Raw genomic sequence first — 23,370 nt, forward strand, 5'->3', positions numbered from 1 at the left:
ACCTTTTAAAAAAATGTTAAATAAATAAATAAATAAATAAATAAATAAATAAATAAATAATACATACAAACATCTTCAGCTCCTTCTTTCTGGCTCTCTTCACATTAGAGTTTTAGTGGCAGTTCTCTTTCCTATATTTTCCTTAAGCTTATCTATGATTTTATTTTTAAAGCAAGATTTTCTTAGTGTATCAGTGGACACAGCTTTTTTTTTTTATCAGTTTGACAAACTATAATTGATGCTTCTATGTAATTTACATTTAATGTGACTACTGATATGGTTGTGTTAATATCTATCAACTTGCTCATTGTTTTCTAAAAAGTATTATTTTCCATCTGTTTTTTACTTCTTTTCTTCTTTCTATGCCTTATGTTGGATTGATAGAGTATTTTGTATCATTTCATTTTTTCTTCAATATTGGCTTATTTACTTATCTTTAAAACATTTTCAGAGTTGCCCTAGAGTTTACAATATAAATCTTTAAATTATTATAGTCTTTGATAGTATTATATTGTTTCATGTTAGTATAAGATTCTTATGGTTTACCCCTAATTACTCTTTCTCATCCTTTGTGTTAACGTTGTCAGGTTTTACTTTCATATATCTTTTTAAGAAACAGCACATAGCTATTATTTTTTGCTCTTTATAGTTCATTATCTGTAAAGCAATTAAAATAAATGAATTTTATATTTACTCTCAATTATCATTTCTAGCACTCTTAATTGTAGAAACAAAGTTTATGTCAGATATTACATTCCTTATACTTGAAGAACATCTTTTAAAAGTTCTTGTTAGGGATGCCTGGGTGGCTCAGTGTTTGAGCATCTGCCTTCAGCTCAGGGTGTGATCCCAAAGTTTGGGGATTGCGTCCTGCATCAGGCTCCCTGCAGGGAAACTGCTTCTCCCTTTGCCTGTGTCTCTGCCTCTCTCTCTGTATTTCTCATGAATAAATAAAATCTTTAAAAAAAAAAAAAAAAAGCTCTTGTAGTGCAAGTCAAATACATGAATTCTCTTAGTTTTTCTTTCTTTGGAAGAGTTATTTACCTTCATTTTTGAAAGATTTTGCATTTTGTTTTTTGTTTTTTTGGCTACGTATAAATTGTGGGCTAATATTTTTTGAAACGATTAAAATAGCCACTGTCTTCTGCCCTACCTACTTTCTAGTGAGAATGTCATTCTTTGCATAATGAATCTTTATGCTCTGATAGCCTTCTTCAAATTTTCTCTTTATATTTGTGTTTCAGTAGTTCATTATGTCACATATGGGTTATGAATTAACACTTATTTTCTGGTCTTCTTACATCCTTGGTTTGAGGAACTTTAATCATTTCGGGAGAATTCTTACTCATTATCTCTTAACGTACTTCGTCTGCCCTATTTTCTCTCTCTCCTTGTATTAGTTTTTTATTGCTAGCATGATAAATTGCCACACTTTTAGCAGCTTAAAACAATACTAATTTATTATGTCATGGTTCTATAGGCTAAAAGTCCAACACAGGTCACACTGGGCAGCCCAGTGTTTGCAGGGCTACATTTCTTATTGGAAATTTTGTAAGTAAACAAGATTCTCTCAGACTGTTGGCAGGATTCAATGCCAGGCAACAATAGAATGATGGTTCCATTTATTTGCTGGTTGTCATTCTGGGACTACCCTTAGCTTCTAGAGTCCTTTTTTTTAGTCCTTGCATGTGGCCCCTACATTCAGAATCAGTGACAGTATATCACATTCTCTTCACACTTGGGACTTCTCTGGCTTCCACTTCTGACATATATTTTATGCCTTTCTGTTTGCTACACCTCTCTGACTCCATTGAGAGAATTTTCTGCTTTTTATATTATACTGAACCCACCTACATAATCCAGTATAATCTTCCTATGTTAGTGTTCAAAATGTGAATTTCATTTTTAGAGTCCCTTTTGCCATATAATATAACCTACTCACAAATTCCAGGGATTGTGGTTTAGGCACATTTGAGTAGCCATTATTTGGCATATGACGTTTCTACTTCAGTGACTTTAATGACTTTTATATAAGATTTTTTGATACTCTTTCATAGATCTTAATAAGGCTGGCTAATGGTTTATCTATCTTATTAATTCTTTCAAAGAACCAACTCCTGGTTTTGTTAATCTGTTCTACAATTCTTCTGGTCTCTATTTCATTGAGTTCTGCTAGAATCTTTAACAACTCTCTTCTGCTTGGTGTAGGTTTTATTTGCTGTTCTTTCTCCAGTTCCTTTAGGTGCAAGTTTAGTTGTGTATTTGAGTTGTTTTTTTTTTTTTTTTTTTTTTTTCAATTTTTTGAGGGATGCTTGTATTGCAATTCATTTCCCTCTCAGGATTGCTTTTGCTGTATCCCAAAGATTTTGAACGGTTGTTATCTTCATTCTCATCAGTTTCCATGAATCTTTTTAATTCTTCTCTAATTTCCTGGTTGACTCTTTCATCTTTTAACAGGATGCTCTTTAACCTCCACGTGTCTGAGTTTCTTCCAAATTTCTTCTTGTGATTGAGTTCAAGTTTCAAAGCATTATGGTCTGAAAATATGCAGGGGACAATCCCGATCTTTTGGTATCGGTTAAGACCTGATTTGTGACCCAGTATGTGGCCTATTTTGGAGAAAGTTCCAAGTGCACTTGAGAAGAATGTGTATTCAGTTGCGTTTGGATGTAAAGTTCTGTAAATATCTGTGAAATCCATCTGGTCCAGTGTATCATTTAAAGCTCTTGTTTCTTTGGAGATGTTGTGCTTAGAAAATCTGTCATTTGCAGAAAGTGTTGTTTGAAGTCTCCCAGTATTAGTGTATTATTATAAGTATGTCTTTACTTTGGTTATTAATTGATTGATATACTTGGTAGCTCCCACATTAGAGGCATAAATATTCATGATTATTAGGTCCTCCTGTTGGATAGATCCTTTAAGTATGATGTAGTGTCCCTCTTCATCTCTTACTACAGTCTTTGGGATAAACTTTAATTTATCTGATATGAGGATTGCTACCCCTTCTTTCTTTTGAGGACCATTTGAATCGCAAATGGCTCTCCAACCTTTCATTTTCAGGCTGTAGGTGTCCTTAGGTCTAAAATGAGTCTCTTGGAGACAGCAAATAGATGGGTCTTGCTTTTTTATCCAATCTGAAACCCTGCGTCTTTTGATGGAATCATTAAGCCCATGAAGGTTCAGAGTTACTATTGAAAGATATGAATTTATTGTCATCATAATATCTCTTCAGTCCCTGTTTTTGTAGATTATTTCTTTGGGTGTCCTCTTTTACAGAGTCCCCCTTACTATCTCTTGCAGAGCTGGTTTTGTGGTCACATATTCTTTCAGTTTCTGCCTATCTTGGAAGCTCTTTATCTCTCCTTCTATCCTGAATGAGAGCCTTGCTGGATAAAATATTATTGGCTGCATGTTCTTCTCATTTAGGACCCTGAATATATCCTGCCAGCCCTTTCTGGCCTGCCAGGTCTCTGTGGAGAGGTCTGCTGTTAATTTAATATTTCTCCCCATGTAAGTTCGGGATCTCTTGTCTTTTGCTGCTTTAAGGATTCTCTTTTATCTTTTGAATTTGCAAGTTTCACTATTAAATGTCAAGATGTTGAATGGTTTTTATTTTATTTTAGGGGGGACCTAAAGATACCTCTCTATCTACTGGATCTGAATGCCTGTTTCCCTCCCCAAATAGGGAAGTTCTTAGCTATGATTTTTTTCAAATATGCTTTCTGGCCCTCTGGCCCTCTCAGCGCCCTCTGGAACCCCAATTATATGCAGATTTTTCCTTCTGAGGCTGTCATTTATTTCCCTTAACCTTTCCTCATGGTCTTTTAATTGTTTTTCTCTTTTTTCTTCAGCTTCCTTCCTTGTCATAAACTTGTCTTCTATGTCACTCACTCTTTCTTCTACCTCATTAACCCTTGTCATTTGGACCTCCAGTCTAGATTGCATCTCATTTAATTGATTTTTAATTTCAGCCTGATTGGATCTGAATTCTGGAGTCATGAAGTCTCTTGATTCCTTTATGCTTTTTTCCAGAGCCACCAGTAGCTCTGGAAAATTCCAGAAGCCAATTCAGAAAAGTTCTGAATTGGCTTTCTGAAATCAAATTGCAATCCAAATTCTGTAACTCTGTGGCAGAGACTACTGTTTCTGATTCTTTCTTTTGTGGTGAGTTCTTCTTTCTAGTCATTTTGGTTAGTACAGAGAGGCTGTATGAGCAGGCTGCATCAAGAATATCAACCATGACCTAAGTAAATTTCACCCTAGATGATTCTGCCATGGTCAGAGACCAGAAATTGAAAACAAAGAACGAAATAAAACAAAAAGTACCACTAAAGTGAAAAACAAATTTTAAAACAAAGTAGTAAAAAATAAAAGTCCAGGAATCCTAAAGAAGGAGAGAGAAAAAAGAAAGAAAAGAAAAAGAAAAAAAAGAAGAAGAAAAAAGGGGGAGAACTGGGAGATGGTGGTGGTGAAGTTGTAGTAGAGGGAGAATGTAGTCTATCTGAGGGGTTCTAGAGGGTGATCCTCTTGTTTCTCAGTATATTTAAGTTCTGTATATTAGAAGATGCTTAGTCCCAAATTCATATAAACCAGAAGTACTTGTAGAAGGCCCTAACATTGACCACCAAAACATAAATGAGATAAAAGAGGGTGGCAGAATGGGAATGAGGAATCTCACGAAATGAACCAGCACAGTATACCACTTGGTTCTGGGTACATACTGGTCATGTTTTAGAAGGTATTAACTTCTGCCATTGTAGAACAAAATGAGGCAGAGAAAACAAAACACACACACACACACAAACATATCTTGTATATCTCCAAAAATTAAGTTGAGTATGTTGAAGGGAATCTAGAAATGGAAGATATATCTAGGACCCATAATTATAGGTCCTAGATATATGAAATATATCTAGGAGAATATATCTAGTAGAAATATGAAAGTCAAAAAGGAAGAATCTTAAAAGAAGAAAGGGAAAGAGAGAAAAAGAGGTGGCAAAATATTGTAGTTAAGGTGGGAAAAGAGAAAAAAATTGGAAATTTACAGTCTGATATAAAAATGAGTTGTACTGGAAAAAGGAAAAAAAAAATAAAGGTGTGGTATCCTCTGGTTCTGTATACTGTAAATCCCTCGACTTCCCCTGGAGCTTAACAGCCCTGCTTGGTCAAGAACTTGCTCTTCCCCTGTCCTTCCAGCTGGTCTTCTAGAGGAGGGGCCTGCTGTGCTGAGTCTCAGATGTGTGCACCTGGAGGAGCTGCCCTGCTCCCCACTAGGTGCTGGGCTCAGTGGGAGCTGTTTATCCTGCGAGGCCCCTGCTCCCTGGCTGCCCCACCTCTCCCAGGCACAGCTGACACGAGGAGGAACACCACCACTGGTGGCCCCTGGCTCTCCAGCCCTGGAGTCAGCTCCGGCAACTCCCAGTCCGCACTGGCCTGGATGCTCCCCGGGGTGAGGGGGCACTGATCTGCACAGCTTGGGGGCACCAGGAGGCAGGAGAGACCTCATTGTCCTGGGCCTCTCTTGCCTCCACTGTCCCGGGGGAGCGTAGGAACCTGGGCTGTGTTCCCTGGCGCCCTGGGCTCTGGGGCCTACGCCGCTGCAATCACGGTCCTGGGCCGCACAGCCCCCTCCACGCGGAGCCACCTCCTGAGCTGCTCCCGAGGCCCCGCCGGGCCGCGCTCCAGCCCTTTCCTGAGATCAGCCTGCGGTGTGTGTGTGCTCCCCGCCGGGGCGCACTTCCTCATTAGTGCCCCCAGAACCTGGGGGCCCCACTGTCCCTCCTGTGGCTATGCCTGAGTTCACTGCTGAGTGCCTTTCCCTCTGGGAAGAATCTGGTGCAGATTTTTAAAGCTCCTGCTTCTCCGGGGCTGGGCTCTCCTGTTCCAGGGGCTTTCACCCCCACCTTAGCCCAGTTCCTCGTGGGGGCGCTCCCCCCACTGGATTCTTTTTAAATTTTTTCTGCCTTCCTACCTTGTTAGAAGAGAAAACCCTTCTGTCTGTAGCGTTCCAGTGGTTCTCTCTTTAAATCTCAGGTCGAATTAATAGATTTTCAGGATGATTTGAAAGTTATCTACGCAAGTTGGTGGGGCCGGGTGACTTGGGGACCCTATTCTTCTGCCATCTCACCCTGCCCCCTCCTCTTTCATAGTTCTTAAATGCACTTGCAAACACACTCTTCCCTCTCTTCCTCTGTCATTATAAACATATTCTTTTTTTGTTGTTGTTTCAGCATGCCTTTTTTTATTGGCCTATCTTCAAATTCATTGGTTCTTTGTTAACTTTATTGAGTCTATTGATAACCCTGTTGAAGGCATTGTTATCTCTTTTACTGTATATATTTCTATCATTGTTTCTTTTTTACAGTTTCTTACTCTGTGCTAAAATTCCACTCTGTTTATGTGTGGACTTATCTTTTCAAGTATTAATTAACTCTTAATATGGCAAACATAGTTTTTAAAAATTCTTTGATAGTTCTAACAAACGATTTATTTGTGATTCTGATTTTGTCAGTTTGTGATTCTGACTTTGTCAGTTTTTCTTCTTTGGATGTCTTACACTTTTTGTTTGAAAGCTGGACATTATATAGAAGATGGTAATAAGTGACATTCATAGTATTTATTCTGGAAATGGGCTTGCCTCTATGCTAGGCCTTTACTGTAGGTTAAGTTATTCTACCAAGGAGTTGAGCTAGGTTTGTTTTCTTGTTTTAGTTACTCTCAATGCACCACATGCCTTAAATTTTTCTACTTGTACCTTGTCTTTATCTAGAGGCTGGTTTGTCAGGATGTTTTACTCAGTGTTCCCATTCTACCCTTATTTTTAGGCTTTCCATTAATGCTGCATGTTCAAGAGGTTCTCTACACTGTGGCCCCTACTACGATAGTAGTCTACTGTTACTTGTTACTGAGTACTTGCGGGCCTAGTGTACCGTGGACATGGAGTTGTTTTCTGTTGTTCTCATTCAGAATTGATTTTAGGCAGGTACTGCCCTGGGTCTTGGAAATAGGATTTTCCACCGATCTTGGCCATTTCCAAGTGGTTGGAGAATCTCTGATTATCAGGACTCAAAATGTTTTCTTGCCTTCCTTCAGAACAGAGTTGTTTCTGCAAAAGACTCTGGTGGCCTGGAAGTGACAGGTTTGCTGTCCTTTTCCAAAATATGTAAGGCCTTTGTTCCATAAGGATTACAAGTAGAAAGCCCAGGCAGAGCATTGTGTCTTTTCTGCAAGAGTCACTGCTCCCCGCCCTTCGCCTGCAACAGCTTCTCAGCTCCCCATGTTGCCCCCAGTCTCTCTCATGAGTAATGGTGAGGTGTGTGGAGAAAATCCTGCAAATTACCGCAAACTCCCCTTGTTCTTACAGCTCTGAGGATTTTATTCTTTCACATTAGCTCACTCTTGGACTTGAACAATTTATTAAAAGCTGTTAGCTGTTTTCTCCTTACCAATTTAGGTGATACTCAGTGTTTCTTCTTCCTGGGTCCTGCCCCAGTGAAGCACGTTCTTCATTTCTGTCTTCTCTCCTTAAAGGTCTGTTCTTCCTTCAGATTTCAAGGCTAGTTGGTTACCCTGCAACCTCAGCTCTCTAATGGGTTCTAGCAGTGTACATAGATTATCTGGCTTCTTCTTGTGACTAGTGTAGGAGTGACCATTTCCAGCTTTCTGCATCTTAAATGGAAGTTCTCAATTCTTTTTTAAAATTAAAATTCCTAACTCATGATTTTTCAGTTTGGATTTTCAAAAAATATTATATGAACCAAGTATTATACTAAAAGCACTTATCAGTAGACTACCACCCCAGGAAATATATTCTCAGAACACTTTATACAGACAGGTTTTTGGGGAATGTTCTCAATCATGTCACCGTTAAGGAAATGGGAGGGAAAGATTGGTCCAAGGAAAAGTGATACGATTGTAATGGAAGTGCTAGGTCATTCTGGGGAAAGCTCTATACTGGAAAGTCCCTGAAAGATATCCTCAACTGAATCAAGGGAGCTGGGCCTTTCTGTCTCCTCCTTGACTGGGGTTTGAATACAGAGTACTCCTGATAAGGTGACTTAATATTGGGCGAAACAGGCCGCTTCTTGGGGAAGGATTCATCTGTGAGCCACCACCCAGCAGTCCTCCTAAGATCTCATGAGAACAAACATCTCTATACTACAAGGGGCATCTTATTACTACTGCCATACCTACCATATTAAAATAGTATTTATCGGGCAGCCCAGGTGGCTCAGCAGTTTAGCGCCGCCTTCCTGTGATTCTTTTTAAAAAGAATAAAGAGAAAATGTCAGGGTTTTTTTTAATTTAAAAGAACATGAGGAAATAAGCAAGAATTTTTTCAGCTTCATGTTTTGATTAGTGTAACCCTAAAAAGTTACAGTTGAGAAAAACCATTTAACAGTACAGTAGGTCACAGGGTCACAGAATCTGAGATTCATGATGCATTTACTCATCAACTATCTAGTCTGTGAAATTATATTTCAGGGATACCTTGGTGGCTCAGTTGGTTGAGCATCTAATTCTTGATTTCAGCCCAGGTCATGATCTCAGGGTGGTGAGATCAAGCCCCAGGTCCGGCTCCATGCTCAGGAGGAGTCTGCTTAAGATTGTCTCTTTACCTCTCCCTCTCCCCCCCTCATGCTCACTCTCCCTTAAAATACATATATATACATTTCACATTAGCAGCTTAGTGAAAACTAAACAAAATAATTTTAAGTCAATGTTTGTCATTTTCCAGTCATAGTATATAACCAATTAAGAATTTACCTTTACAATTTATGGTCATAAATTAAGATTTTCTTAATATAAGCAAAAGCCAATATATAATTGTGCTTTTTAAAACCATAATAATAAAACTCTTGTGTTTTAAATCATGTTGTTTTAATCCAGGCATTGACACTTTAAAATTTCATCTAAGGCATTATTATTTTCTTTGAACATTTTGTTTTTATAGTTAGAAAATTTATGAGAGTGGTTGAGAATTTACTCAACTAGCAATAGTAGTGTTCTTTTTGGAAATTAGGAATTATGTTTGTTAAAAGAATTTACACTTAACTGTAAAGAAAAATAGCCAATGTCAAAATAACATCATAAGCATCATTAATGTGACTGAAAGGAATGCAAAAGAATTGAGTAGGGAGAGAGGGATGAGAAGCTTGAGAGAATGCATTTCATCCTGGAGTTGGCAAATTTCAGGCCCAAGAGCTTTCCTAAATACTAAGAATTTGCTAGACTGTTTTAATCTCACTTAAGACTATGTAGGGTAAATTCCCCATCTAGTGGACCTTCATATTATTTCTGTGTATAAAATGTCTTAAACTGAATGAATGTTTTTTGAGTAAATGAAAATAAGTTTTCAAATAAAACTAAAAAATTATTACTTAATATTTTCCCTAATCAAGTAGAATATGCTAATTTTCTTGCAAAATAATTTGCCAAAAAAAAAGTGTTTTCTGGTCATTTTTACATGTGCTATTAAAAAAAATTAGATTCAAAATGAAGAGGATAATTCTTTTATTTTTATAGGAAATAAGACCAAGGAGTTCTCTTGTGTTAAAATGTTTTATTTTTTTACATCTTATCAGATAAATTTTTCATATATGCTTTGGGAAAAGTTTTACATTTTGTACTTCTCTCAGATGAGAATTGAAAGAATATAGGCAGGACGTTTTGGGTTTTTTTTTTTTTTAATTGGTGATCGAGGAGGGTATAAAGCTGAGATCTATGTTTGTATCATGTTCTTTGAGAATTTAAATTGTGTAAAGATGAAGATCACATACTTTATCCTTTAAAATACATTGTGAGGAATCTATAAATACCAACGACAACAACAAAACCTGTACATTTTCTTCACTGTAAAGTGATCATGAAACTCTTACACTTAGAATAGGCTATTGTTTGATAGAGAAATCTGGCAGTATTATTCAATGATGATTTTCTGTACTTAAAACCTTTGATCTCTTGCTGGGCAAAAAGTTACATTGTTCCCCATTAGAAAATTAAAATTATGGTTATAGAATGATATGTAAGAGCATTATTTAATATTCTGTTGAGTTTTATAAGAAAATAGTTGCTTATTAAAATACTACTTTAGAGAGTCACTCATTGAGAAATAATCTTTTTTTATCCCTTACGTTCAAGTCAAGGTAATTAATACATATATATCACGGTTATGTAATTGGTTGTTTAAATTAAGTAAAGTTTCTGTTTGATATGTAAGTTAACGGGAATAATATTTTTGCAATTCTGAAGCTTCTAAATCTTACAGAAACCCATAAATTATGGGGAAAAGTCATAAACTAGGGGAAAATATATCTAAGTTTAATTAGGTAATAGTATATTACAGTAGTATAACTGTGATGTGAACCTTTATACATCTAAAATTTTTCTAAAATAATTTCACTTTCATTGATTAATCTTAAATAAAATATTCATGCTTCACTCAGAATTCAAGTACAGAAACAAAACAATAACATCCAGACTTTTCTCTTCTTCATAGATTTGCTCTTAACATTCTTACTCTTTCCTGAGAGGAGGGGATTACTTTAGCTGGGAAGTTATGGGACACGATCCTGGAAATTAGAATGAATTAAATAATTGATAGATATAAAAAAGGAATTCTATCTATATACACTAAAAGTCAGAGATAACTTACGATTATTTTATGACTTCAGGTAGCATTCACCTTGCTGTTTTACAATTTACTAGTAGTAAATCCTCTCCTTAAAACAGTGTTTCTTTGATCAGCTGTAGCAAACCACCTGAGACTTTGTTAGAAGTGTGAATTCTCTCAGTACATCCAGACCTGCTGAATCAGAAGTTATGGGGATGAAATTCTAGGAATCTCTGTTAAACAGCATCACAGGTGATTCTGATCTACACTAAAATTTGAGAACCATTGGTTAGCGAAGGTGTTTGTTCAGGAACAACAAGAGTAAGGGAGAATATTGAGAGTTCTGTTTATCTTTAGCAAGTCCTCAAAGCCCCACCCAGCTCCCTTTTTTTTTGCCTAAAGTTATTCCTCCAGAATATTCTCTTTAATATTCGTGGAAGCACTCATACCAGTTTCCTCTCTGGGTTCTTGCTTTGAAGCTGTTGACCTAGATAAGAAGAGACAAAGTCAGATAGAAGTGCTAGTGGTGAGGCTTTCAGTATACACATGATTCAGATTACACTATTTCCAAGTTAGGAAAGAATGTATCCTAGATTATTCCCTTATCCCTGTTTAGCCACTTAACAATGCAATACTTTAGTTTTAAATGTTAGCAATAGGTTGAACATTATTCTATAATTAATAACCTTTTTGTCACTTATGTTCTCCTCACATATAGCAAAATGTTACTTAGCTTTGTGGCAGAACTTTTATTATTTTGAAGCATTGTTTAATTTTTACTTTATATATCTTCCATGTAGAACAATGTGTGTTCCTCTAACATATTATTATATTCCTTTTTTTATCAGAGCCACATTCTGTAAGAGTAAATATAGTTTTATTCAAAAAAGCTATTATAAGAGCTACCATTATTGATCTCTCACTGTGTGCCAGTTGCTTTTCTATGCAACTTTATATGCCTTAGCTCATTTAATCCTCACCAGCACGTACTATGGTCATTTTCATCTTGTATGCAAAGGAAGCCTAATGCCCCAGCTCACCTAGGTAGCATAAGAGAGAACCAGCATTCCAGTCAAAGCAGTCTTATTTCAAAGCACTTATTTCAAAGAGATAGATATTACCAGATCATTTATTTGCTTGAGAAAATTTTTTTCTTTACCCCTGTTTATGTATACTACTTGAAATATTTTCAAGAATTTCAAATAGTGCTTCCTTGAGGCCATATAACTTAATATTTAACAGTGAAGTAATACAAATAATAATGCAAGAATCGGTAAATAATTGTAAATGGGCTTTTGAAATGAAGATACCTCCTTGAGCAGAGCAATTTCATTGTATTACAGTGAATTTTAGTTATTCCCTTATTTGTCCAGCTTTTCATGGAATTTTTAGGCAACCCTAGAGAACAAAGGTTAATTCTTTGTAACTGACACAGTGATCTATGTAGTAAGTGTTCAAAATAGTTCTCTTTCATGGATAGGATAGTCATGGAAGACATAGAGCTAGGAGCAGAGTTTGTGTCCCTTGCAGTTCATGGAATCCCAATTCCATTTCACAGAACAGTCATTCTACCTTTTTTAGAGGATTTATTTATTTATTTGAGAGAGAGAGAGCGAGCGAGCGAGAGCATGATGAGGAGGGGCAGAGGAAGAAGGAGATAAGGAATCTCAAGCAGACTCCCTGCTGAGTGTAGAGCCTGCCTGGGGCTGGATCTCACAACCCTGAGGTCATGACCTGAGCCTAAATCTTGAGTACAAGGCTTAATCAACCGAGCCACTCAGGCATCCCTGGTCATTCTACGTTAGCTACAGTCTTTAGAGCAGCCTTATGAGTGATGTGAAACTGTACAGTGTGTCCCTTCTACTGAAGCAGTTACTATTCTGTGTGTTAGATACATACTTCTATGATTTTTTCAAGATTTTAATTTGGAAGTTATAATATGACTTTTTATATTGAATTATATTTACTAGTCTTTATGTCTTAATTTCAACAGCATCACTGCAAAACTTGAAAGAGCTTTAGAAAAAGTTGCTCCTCTACTTCGTGAAATTTTTGTAGACTTTGCCCCATTCCTATCTCGTACACTTCTTGGCAGTCATGGACAAGAGCTATTGATAGAAGGTATGATTTCTCTCTATATTCTAATTATTTTAGTTTCCTATAATGTATCTATTACTCATGATAATTTGTACTTCTGGAGGAATATTTATTACCAAAAGAATATAAAGATCTTGCTTCCACAAATTCTGATAAGATATTCATACATGCTTTCTTCTTACTCATTTTTAAAAATATCATGTTTTCACAGTCAGTGCTAATAACAGAGTGGAGACCTTTGAAAAAGTGTTGGACTGGGAGACTATGGCTCTTATAATCCTAGTCTTAGAGGGCTGCGGTACATCCTTCACAAGGATGGTGTGTTTACTAAGCAATACCCTCTAAAATTTCCTTCTAACTCTAAGAGCCATGCTTCTGTAAATGACTTCTTATTCATATAACATTTGTAATAGGAGAATTCTTAACTGAGAAAATGTGAAGACATACTTAACTTGGAATTGATGAAGCTATTGTCTTTTACTCAACAGCAGCTTAAATGGAGTGAGGTGGAAAAGCAGATTAATTATTGTGAAGAGTTAATTAATGCACCACTATTAAGAGAGCAGCTTTTAACAAATGGTTGTCTGAAGCTTTATTTCTTTAAAAAGTTTATTTTATAAATATTCAAAAGCTTCATAAAGGGGTAATCAGTATCTAGTAGATCCTGTGAGTAAATAATGGCTTTAAATACTATTCCTTGGATTTAGCAGCCTTACATATATATTTTTGCTTTTCACTTTCTATTTATTGTCGTTTGCCTATGACTGTTCTTTGTCTCAAGTGCTTTTGCACAATCTGTTTCTGTTAGGAATGAGTAATAGTTACTGGGTTTAAATCCTTGGGTTTAAATCCTTGTTCTACTACTTTCTTAGCTCTATGACCTTTGTGAATTACTTAGCGATTTTGTAACTTATGTTCTTTCTATAAAATAAAGTCAGTGATAGCACCTCCCTCCCAGAGTTCTTATGAGGATTAAATTACATAATGTCTACAAAGCTCTTAGAACAGTGACACACAGGTGAGCTATTCATTAAAAAACAAAACAAACAAAGAAACCCCACTGAGTTCTTGTTCTAGGCCAAGCATTTTCTTAAAGTACTTGGAATATATTATTATATAACAGACAAAAACGTGGAATCTAAAAAAGAAAACAAATGAAAAAACGAAAGCAGAGAATAAACTGGTGGTGGCTAGAGGAGACAGGAATGGGGGAAGGGCAAAATGGGCAAAGGGGAGTGGCAGACACAGGCTTCTAATTATGGAATGAATAAGTCATGGGGATGAAAGGTTACAGCATAGGGAATATAGTGAATATAATAATAGTATTGTACAGTGACAGATGGAACCTACATTTGTGGTGAGCTTAGCATAACGTATAAAGTGGTCCAATCACTATGCTATACACCTGAAACTAATGTAACACTTGTGTCAACTATAGTTCAAATAAAACAAAACCTTAATTAAAAAAAAATCCCTGATTTGTAGAGCTTAATAATAAATATAATAAAATGGCAGGATCAGGTTGCAGTTTATTTAGAAAGTCACCGTCTTTAAAAGTGTAGCCTGCCATTTTTATTATCCCAAACCCCTGTGTTGGATTTATCCTTTAACATAGCATTTATCATCTTCTAACACGCTATAGACTTTTAAAGAGACCAACGCTAAAAATTACATTTGAGCAAAGACTTACAGGTGAGTCATACCGCGTACTAGGAAAGTACTCTAGACTACAAGAATATTTAGTGTGATGACCCCATGTGTGACTTAACAATAAGAAAAAAAATAATAAAAATAATTGAAAAAACAAATCTTAAATGTTTCCTCATTCACTGAAGTCTTTTTTATGTATTTATATATATTTTTCCTTAAATGATTTGACAAATTTATACAAGAAATATATAAATAGTGGTTCAAGACATGCTAAAATAAACATAGAATAAATTTATAAATGTTGGTATTGGATCCTTGTAGTGTTATTAAAACTGGGACACAAATCAGCACTAAGTTTTCCAGCAGCCAAAGCAAAGAAGGAATTATTTTAAGTTATTAGACTTACATTCCTGGTTCCTCAGTGATGGTTTGTGACAATTTTAAGCTCTAAGGCATTACTGTCAGTTAATTTGTAACTGCCCTGTATTAATCAGGCAAGACCCCACATAGTAGCTAGCCCCTTTCCAGAATTTTTCATGATTAGAATCTGGCCCCTTTCTTATGTCTTCCCAGCACTGCAGAGAGAAGGTAAGAGAAAAGGCTGCATAGGTAACTGAGAGCGGTTTTTCTTGGGCTTCCCTAAGTTGACCTTATATATTCAAAATTGAGTTGAAAGAGTATTAAGAACACACCTCTTAGATTTTTTTTTAAAAAGTGACCATGCAGAAAAAGAAACACTGGAACAAGTTATATATTGAAAATTCACTTTTCTGCTTCCAAAGAGTTTAATGTATCCCATTTTTACAACTATGTGGGTATAATGTTCATATCCTTTTTTGTGTTAAAAGTATTGTCCTTAATAAAATGATGATAGCAAATTATAGAATTTTAGATTTTGAGTTATATTTTTTAAATAGAAAGTTAACACACTTATGATATATCCTCCAAATATCTGCTAATCAATACAATCCAAAAATCTAGAAACATCTGCTGTATAACAGAACAACATTCTGTATCCCTAGAATTTAGTTATAACTTTTCACACTCAACTGGTCTCCATCCTTTTATATAGAAGACATTAATTAAACATGGAAACAAGTTACACATTATCACATTTCCTTGTTTTTGCACAACTCTTCTACATTAGATCTTTTTCCTTTTTCCCTCCCCCAAATTATTCTCATCCTTGTAATTCCTCTTCAGATTTCTTAAGTCTAATTAGTATCTTCCCTGCTGTGTTCCTGTGCCATTTTATTTATACAATTTTAACAAAATTATTTACTTATAAATAGGAAGTATCCTATTGTTTATATTATATTGCCTAGCTTTATTTGGTATGTAATATTCAGTTATTTTTTCTTTATACTTGTCTAGAATAATATTTTTGTTACTAATATTTTTGGTAAAGGTAAGTTTTGAAAATAAGATGGTAAGACGTGTAAAATGTGTTCTGTGGTTAAGAATTCCCAGTATCGATCAGTCATCCACGTTCTCTTCTTGCTTTCCGCCCCCCAGCCTCTGGAAATACATGTCCTTCATATTCTTATTCTTGAACATGTACTCTTGATCATTCTTTTTCTCTCTTCTCCATTTCCCTCCTTTCTCTCATTTGAAACACTGTTCCTCTACCCTGAGAAGAAAAACTGTCAAACTATTCAAAGGACTCAGATTTACATGATAAAAATAACTTTATGCTAGCCATTGAATACTTAAATATAGTACTTATAATGAATAAATCCCATTACTTTTGACTTTATTATGTATATCTAAGTGGTAAGAACAAAGCTGGATTTAGATAAATGAATACATTTTAATGTCCTATGAAAAGCGAAGGCAATTATTCTTAATTTCAAATAATCATAAAATGTATTTGAATTGCATCTTTTTTGTTGTTTTACATTCATTTGTTTTTAATTTACACTTGTATTCATGTAGTTTTTTATAAAATAATCATTGATACTTTGTATAGTCTATATCCTTTAAAATACAAGCTAAAAAAGTATTTCATTTTCTTAATTTGTTCATTACTTTTTATTAGTCTGTGTTAAATTACTATTGCATTCAATATAGGGTACTCAATATAGTTATACCTTTTAAGGTAACTCATTGATGGTAGCTATTTTTATATACCTTTTAGTGTATAAAACCATGCCATGTTTCTCTTGGCAATAATTAAGAATTTTTGGAGACAGTAGTTATTTGGAGCTTAGTGAACTTTCTCAAAGAAAATTCTAGCTTTTAAATTTGCAAACTAATGGATAAAAATTAGATTAGATATATATGCAAGTATCAAAGTCCACCAGCCCAAGATGGCAAAACAACCTTTGGTCCAGTGGTTATATTAATTTGTTTTGCTGCAGCAATGGAAGATGTACTTCAGAGGAATTGTAGGGCTTCTTTTAGAGTTGAGATTTAAAGAAGTAGGTCCAGTTGTCGATTAGAGGCTGTCAGGAAGCAGATTAGATCTTGCTAATTTTTATTCGAGTCCTAAGAGCCTAGAGTTATCATTAGTAACAAAGAAGCAGTAGTCACCTAAGTTAATTAGAAGAGAAAATGTTTAGGGGTGTGAGTGTGTGTGTGTGTTAGCCTAATGTTATGTGTGTGCATGCGTGTGTGTGTGTGTGTGTGTGTGTGTGTGTTTGCCAAATGTTCTGTACTCTGTCTTATTCCATCATAGCAGAGTGGCCCTGAGAAATCACTGTTTATATTCTGTGAGCATTATTTATATTTGATTGAGAGGAGAACTCACAAGAGTAGTAAAGGTAACAATTACGATGAGGATACAGCAGAAAGTCTTATAGTATCCAAAGAGAGGAAATGAAAAGCAGGTAGAAGTCAGGCAACCTTGAAACGGGAGAGGAGAGACTGTATCAAGGCTACTCCCTTGACTCTCAAGGCAACATTACAGCAAAGTTAGACCTTTGCCTCTTTCTGTGTATCAACTCCGTTTCTTCACTTCTTTCCCTAACTTCACTTTCTTAATCATTGGAGCATAGCCAAGTATAGTATACAACCCTGACTCCAAGTGTTCTTTTAATGTAAATATTTGTCATCAGTTTACCTATAGCCACTATTGTATATCAAGGGAGGATCTGAGTGGCTCAGCCTTGGATTTGGTGTCTATGTCTGTTACAATCAGCTAAGATTGGGGTGGGTGGGAAGGGTGAAACTGGATGTAATATATAGGCTGCCTCTTTTGGAAGCTGTGTATAAAAGTTGAAACATCTTAGAAACAGATGGTAGCAGTGCAGGAACTGTTATACTAAAGTGTCTGTTATACTTTTGGTGACATTAATAAATGTTTTATTAAAGTCATATACTACTGAAGAATATTTAAGTTTCCAAGACTAGCATTTTTTTAATAGCATGGAATTTCCACTCAACCAAAAGAGAACATCATTGAAATGTTATTATAAATAGAAAGACCCTAAGCAAGAAGCCCAGTTCATCCTTGGATCACTCATGGTAACAATATGGCCATATAATTAGAAAGGCTTGCAAATATTTATTTTAACTCAAAAGTTATAGATTGAAATATATTTTCAGAAGTTATTTTTAAATGGCAATAATACAAAAAGAAGGATATGACAGATTGAGTAGAGATGGTAATGAGGGGCATACTTTTTAAGTAACCTTGAATTCCTCCTTGAAAAACAGACAGAACAATAGATGTTGAAACAATAACTACAGCAACAATGAATGAACAGTTACAGCAAAACTAGGTGATAAGGTATCCCATTGATACTCCAAAATATGACTGGGTTGAGATGCAGCAGTTGCAAGATAACATATGGATCAGCAGAGGAAAGGGGGAAAGTGTTGGGAAACAAGATGGCCTCTGAAGAAACTGGTCTACAAATACTCATTGGAAATTTGAGAACAGCAGCTAAGATAGAGAAGAGAGGGCTTTTATATACTATAATAGATAAATCCAAGGGTTCCATTTTAAGGCTGAAAGTTTCTGAGCCATCTAGGCCCCATGAGTGATTAACCAACTAGTGTTCTCCCAAGACGAAGCCCCACATTGAGAAGAAACTACTATGAATAGAATCCAAAATAAGCAATAGAGGGGCAAGAGACATAGAGGGAAAGTCCACATAGAACTGGGTTGAGGACAATCAGAGCTGATAGTTCTCAGAAAGTAGGCTGCCGTATTTTTGGACATTACATGAAAACGAACAAAAGAGGGACCTCTAGAACCTGAAGAGGGAAAAGAGTTGTCCTAAATGTATGAGTAACTTCATTTCACATAAAATAATAACAAAAAGGATCATAATCCCACATATTACAGAAAGAAAAATAAGAAAGAATATACTCTTTCAGACCAGGAATGCAGGCCAGAAAAGGGATGAAAAGTATTTAAATGAGGTAAAAATACATTAGAAAAGATAACAGGATATGAAAGGAAAATTTATATCAGAATTTAGAGAATCTCACAAATGCGGTGATGAAACTTAGAAAAGTAAATAATGATAAAAATAATTTTAGAAATGAAAACTAAGAGATGCCTGGGTGGCTCAGTGCCTGCCTTTGGCTCAGGGTATGATCCTGGAGTCCCAGGATCGAGTCCTGCATCGGGCTTTCTGCATGAAACCTGCTTCTCCCTCTGCCTATGTCTCTGCTTTTCTCTCTGTGTCTCTCATGAATAAATAAATAAAATCTTTAAAAAAAAAAAAACTAAGTTAGAAGAAATAAAGAGGCATATATACTCAACTCATATATACTCAACAGATAAAATTGTAGGAGAAATATAAGATAAAAAAGAAATTATAAACTTAAAGAAATGAATAAAGAGACTAGAAAAGAGAGTAAAAGGAAGAATTTAGAGTATTAAACATATATGTGAGTTTCCCAAGAGCAAAACCAAAGAAAAGAACTCCAAAATAATGGGATCCAGGAAACTCTGGAAATTGAAAAAAAAAAAAAAGAGAGAGAGAGAGAGAGAGAGAGAGATTATTAAAACATATATTTAAAAACACACTGAATATCTGAGAAAATTACTCGGGCAACCAACACTGAGACATAGTCTAATAAAATTAATGAACTTTAAAGGAAAAGAGAAACCATTTATGGCATCTAGATAAAAATGCAAACTAACTTACAAGGGAAAGAAAATCAAATTGTCATTATACTTTCTTGAAAGACATATTTTCTTTTTTTTTTAAAGACATATTTTCTACCAGAAGAAAATAGAGTAGGATATTTAAGATATTCAAGGAATGAAAATGACAGCCAAACCGACTTTCATGTATAGAGATTGCCAATAAACTGTTAAATTGCAAGAATTCAGAAAATATTATTTCTTTGAAACTCTCCTGAGGAATCTACTGTAGTAGAAGCATCAGGCAACCAAAGTGACTGCAGAGTGTAAACATAAGGACTCAATGATAAACATCAAATATACATGTATTATGGAGAATTAACCATTTAGTTATATGGGAAAGAATATAATATATAATGTCTGTGTGCTCTGGAAACTGAAAAAAGTAGGAGGACAATACTTATATATGTAGTGGCATTATTGATATTTTTATAAAACTTGCATAAGGTCATATAAAGCAATTAGTAATTATTGATATTCTAATTATTTTATCTTGAGAATCAGGATTCTTATTAAAGGAACTTCAGATAAAAATACAGCTTAAGCAAAAGCCTTTAGTTTTGAATTTGAATGGGATATTATAAAAGTTGATTATGTGTGCATACACACACACTCATACTCACATATGTACTCTAGTCCTGTGTACTGTTTTGCCTAGGAACATTGACCAATTTAGTAGCAGCGTGTTTATCTGGAGTCCAAGTTGTAGTCTTGAAATATCATTTGCCACTGAAAGAAACCAGTTTCTTGGAGAAATGGGTGATGTCAAGGCTAGACCAGTAAATGTTCATGATTTGCCTGCAACATTTGGTGATACAAAACTAAGGAAGATATCAAACAAACACTGTTAGAAAGACTCAGGATCTAACTTGAAGACACTCTTATTGACCAAAGATAGGACATTTTGAGTATCAGTAAGTATAATTGCTGCAAGACATCAAAATGCATGGATGCGTTTAAATCTGTAAGTAAAAAGAATGATTTTTAAAATAACTTGGTTGACTTTAGAAGATAATCAACTCATTATTTTGAAAACTGATCAATAAAGGGAAAAATATGTCCTGTTATTCCTTTGTAAGTTATATCATTTATGTTACCAAATCATTAATGAAGGAAGTCTTCTTTTTATTTTTTGAAATATAAATGTATCTGATAAGTGATGATATTTCGGTTAGATCATTAACATTTAGCATCAAGAATTAATAGATCATAACATCAGTTGTTGCTAACATAACAGAGGGAGAGACAGACAACCAGATGGAGAAAACACTATCATACATCAAGACTAATTGTCAAACTAACTAATTAATTAATTGTTAAAGCTGACTCTTATTGAATCTATATATCCTACATGTTAATCTGTGCCATGAGAATTCTGCAATCAAAATTAACACTGGTGGAAATTCTGCAGTACAAATGTCTTGGTTTTTTAAAAATAATTTATAGAGGAAAAGAAGAGATGGGAGGACTGTAGCTCAAAAGAGCATTAAACGATGTCTTAAAAAATAAGTAAAATTGAGAAGTTTATAGATATGACTCTATCATTGGGTGACAAACTTAAAAAAAAACAAAGGGATTATCATAAAAATTAGATAATGGTTTGTTAAAAGTACAGAGAATAGCACAAGACACAAGGAGAGCTTCTAGAATATTTGGCAAAAGTCTGTTTCTTCAGCTATATAGAGGTTTTAAGAGTATTAATTTTAAAATAACTCGTTAACCTGTTTTATGCTTTTTTACTTATCTGTTATATTTTATAGAAGTATTTTAATGTTCTCTAAGAAGAAAGTTATAGAAAATTCTAATGACATTAAAGATACAAGTAATGATGAACTATATCATGTTCATGGTAGGAAGATTATATCAAAAAGAAGTAATTTCTGTCCATGATAATCCATCACTTTCAATAAAAACTTGTTTTCAAAAAATCTCAAATTATTTTCATGGAATTTGATGAGTTTTTTCCTCTTAAATTTCTATGGTTGAATGAAGTGTTGAAAATAACCAAGATAATTTTGAAGATGAGCAAACTTTATCTGTATCAGAATAAATATCCAAAACCAGATCATAACTCAGAGGGACAGGGTTGTGACAGAGCGGTCATTGCAAAAAGAGATGAATAAATGCAATAAATGCAGCTAGACCAATTGGAAACCTTTTTGTTAATTAAAATAATTGAATCCCTTCTTCACTAAATACACAAAAAATCATACTAAGATGGTTGAAAAAGCAAAACTTCAAATCCTATAGAGGAAAATACAGGACAATATCTGTATTGCAACAGTCTAAATTTTTCTTTAACTATACCCCCCAAAAAAGCCTATAAAATTTAGAGGTTGATAAATTTGACCATCTGAAAATTACTTTGATTTATCAAAAGATACCATAAAAATGTGAAAAGATGGAGAGTGACATCAGCAAGATGATGAACCCGAAAGCTTCCGACCCTCACTTCCCTATAGAAACACTGAATAAACAACAATATACAGACTAAAAGAGCTTGATTAAAACTGCAGGAACCTGGCAAGAAGCTGCAGCTACCAAGTAAATACTCCAAAAGTTAGAAATCCCATGGAATTTTGCTTGTCTTTGTGCCAGCTCCTTCCCAGGAGGACATCACTGAATTCCCATTTCTTCCCTTGGAATGACTAGAAAACAGCATTCTAGATTATCTAGTGGTTGCACAAAAAACCTGATTTCTGTCTTGCCTGTCTCAAAGCACTGGTGGAAATGGTGGCATGATTTCAATAATAGTTTAAAGGCTACTAAAAGCAGTGGTAGGTAGGCAGTGTGGCATGTTATTGATGCAGGAGGTATGCAATCGTGTATGGTGCATGAGATTATGGGGAAAGTTTTGAGAGGAAACTTTGAGACTTTAAGCCAGCTGGTTAGTGGAGATCTTCCCTTAACAAAGGCAGTTCATAAAGATTGGAGGAAGTGATTTTTATCAAATGGCCAGATTTCAACAAAAGTTCACAAGTTTTGCAAAGAACAGGGAAACATGGCCCTTTCAAATGAAGAAATATTAGTTTCCAAAAACTGATCCCTAAGAAATGCAGTTCTCTGATTTATATGTAAAGGATTTTTTAATTTACTCAAATATGTTTAATGAACTAAAAGAAAACACAGACTGACAACAAAATCATGAAAATATTTTGTTAACAAAAGGAGAATATCAGCAAAGAGATATTTTAAAAGAATCAAACAAAATTGGGGGCTCAATGCAATATCTCAATTGAAAAATTCACTGCAGGGGTTCAAGAACAGACCTGATGAGACAAGTGAGAGTCAGTGAACTTGAAGACACGTCATTTGAAATTAAGCAAAAATAGAAAAGAATGAGACAAGTGACCAGAACCTAAGGTAGTTCTGGTACATCAATAGACAGACCAATATAGGCATTATGGCAGTCCCAGAAGGAGAGAACAGAAAGGAGCAAAGAATGTATTTGAGGAAATAATGACTGAAAATACAATTTCATGAACACACACACACACACACACACACACACACCAAGATACATTATAATCCAACCAAAGAAAGAACAAGGAGAAAATCTTGAAAGCAATGAGAGAAAAGTCACTTGTTACATACAGGGAAGCTTCTCTAAGATTGTTGGCAAATTTTTCAGCAATAACCTTCTACACTAGAAAACAGTAGGGTACTATATATATATTTTAAGATATCATTAATCAAGAATGCTGTATGTAGCACAAATATCTTCAAAACTGGAGGAGAAAGAATTGCCAAATAAAAACAGAGTTCGTTATCACTAAACCTAATCGAGAAGAAATGGTAAAGACAGCCCTTCCACTTAAAACAAAAGGATGCTAGATAATAACTTGAAGACTCAAGAAAATGTAAAGTTTTGCAATAAAGGTAAGTATATGGACAAATAGAAAAACTTGTA

The 23,370-nt window shown here is 34.9% G+C and overlaps 1 protein-coding gene across 2 annotated transcripts in view; it reads left to right on the plus strand.

Moving 5' to 3' along the window:
• Positions 1-23,370, plus strand: part of NBEA (neurobeachin) — a 672,481-nt gene that overhangs the window by 264,248 nt on the left and 384,863 nt on the right. For both annotated transcript variants that reach the window (XM_055317362.1, XM_055317363.1), the window contains exon 33: positions 12,606-12,733. In XM_055317362.1, coding sequence (XP_055173337.1) covers positions 12,606-12,733 — 128 coding nt within the window. The remainder of the gene's footprint in view (positions 1-12,605; positions 12,734-23,370) is intronic.

This window comes from Nyctereutes procyonoides, unplaced genomic scaffold, assembly GCF_905146905.1.
Source record: "Nyctereutes procyonoides isolate TBG_1078 unplaced genomic scaffold, NYPRO_anot_genome, whole genome shotgun sequence".
Taxonomy (NCBI): domain Eukaryota; kingdom Metazoa; phylum Chordata; class Mammalia; order Carnivora; family Canidae; genus Nyctereutes; species Nyctereutes procyonoides.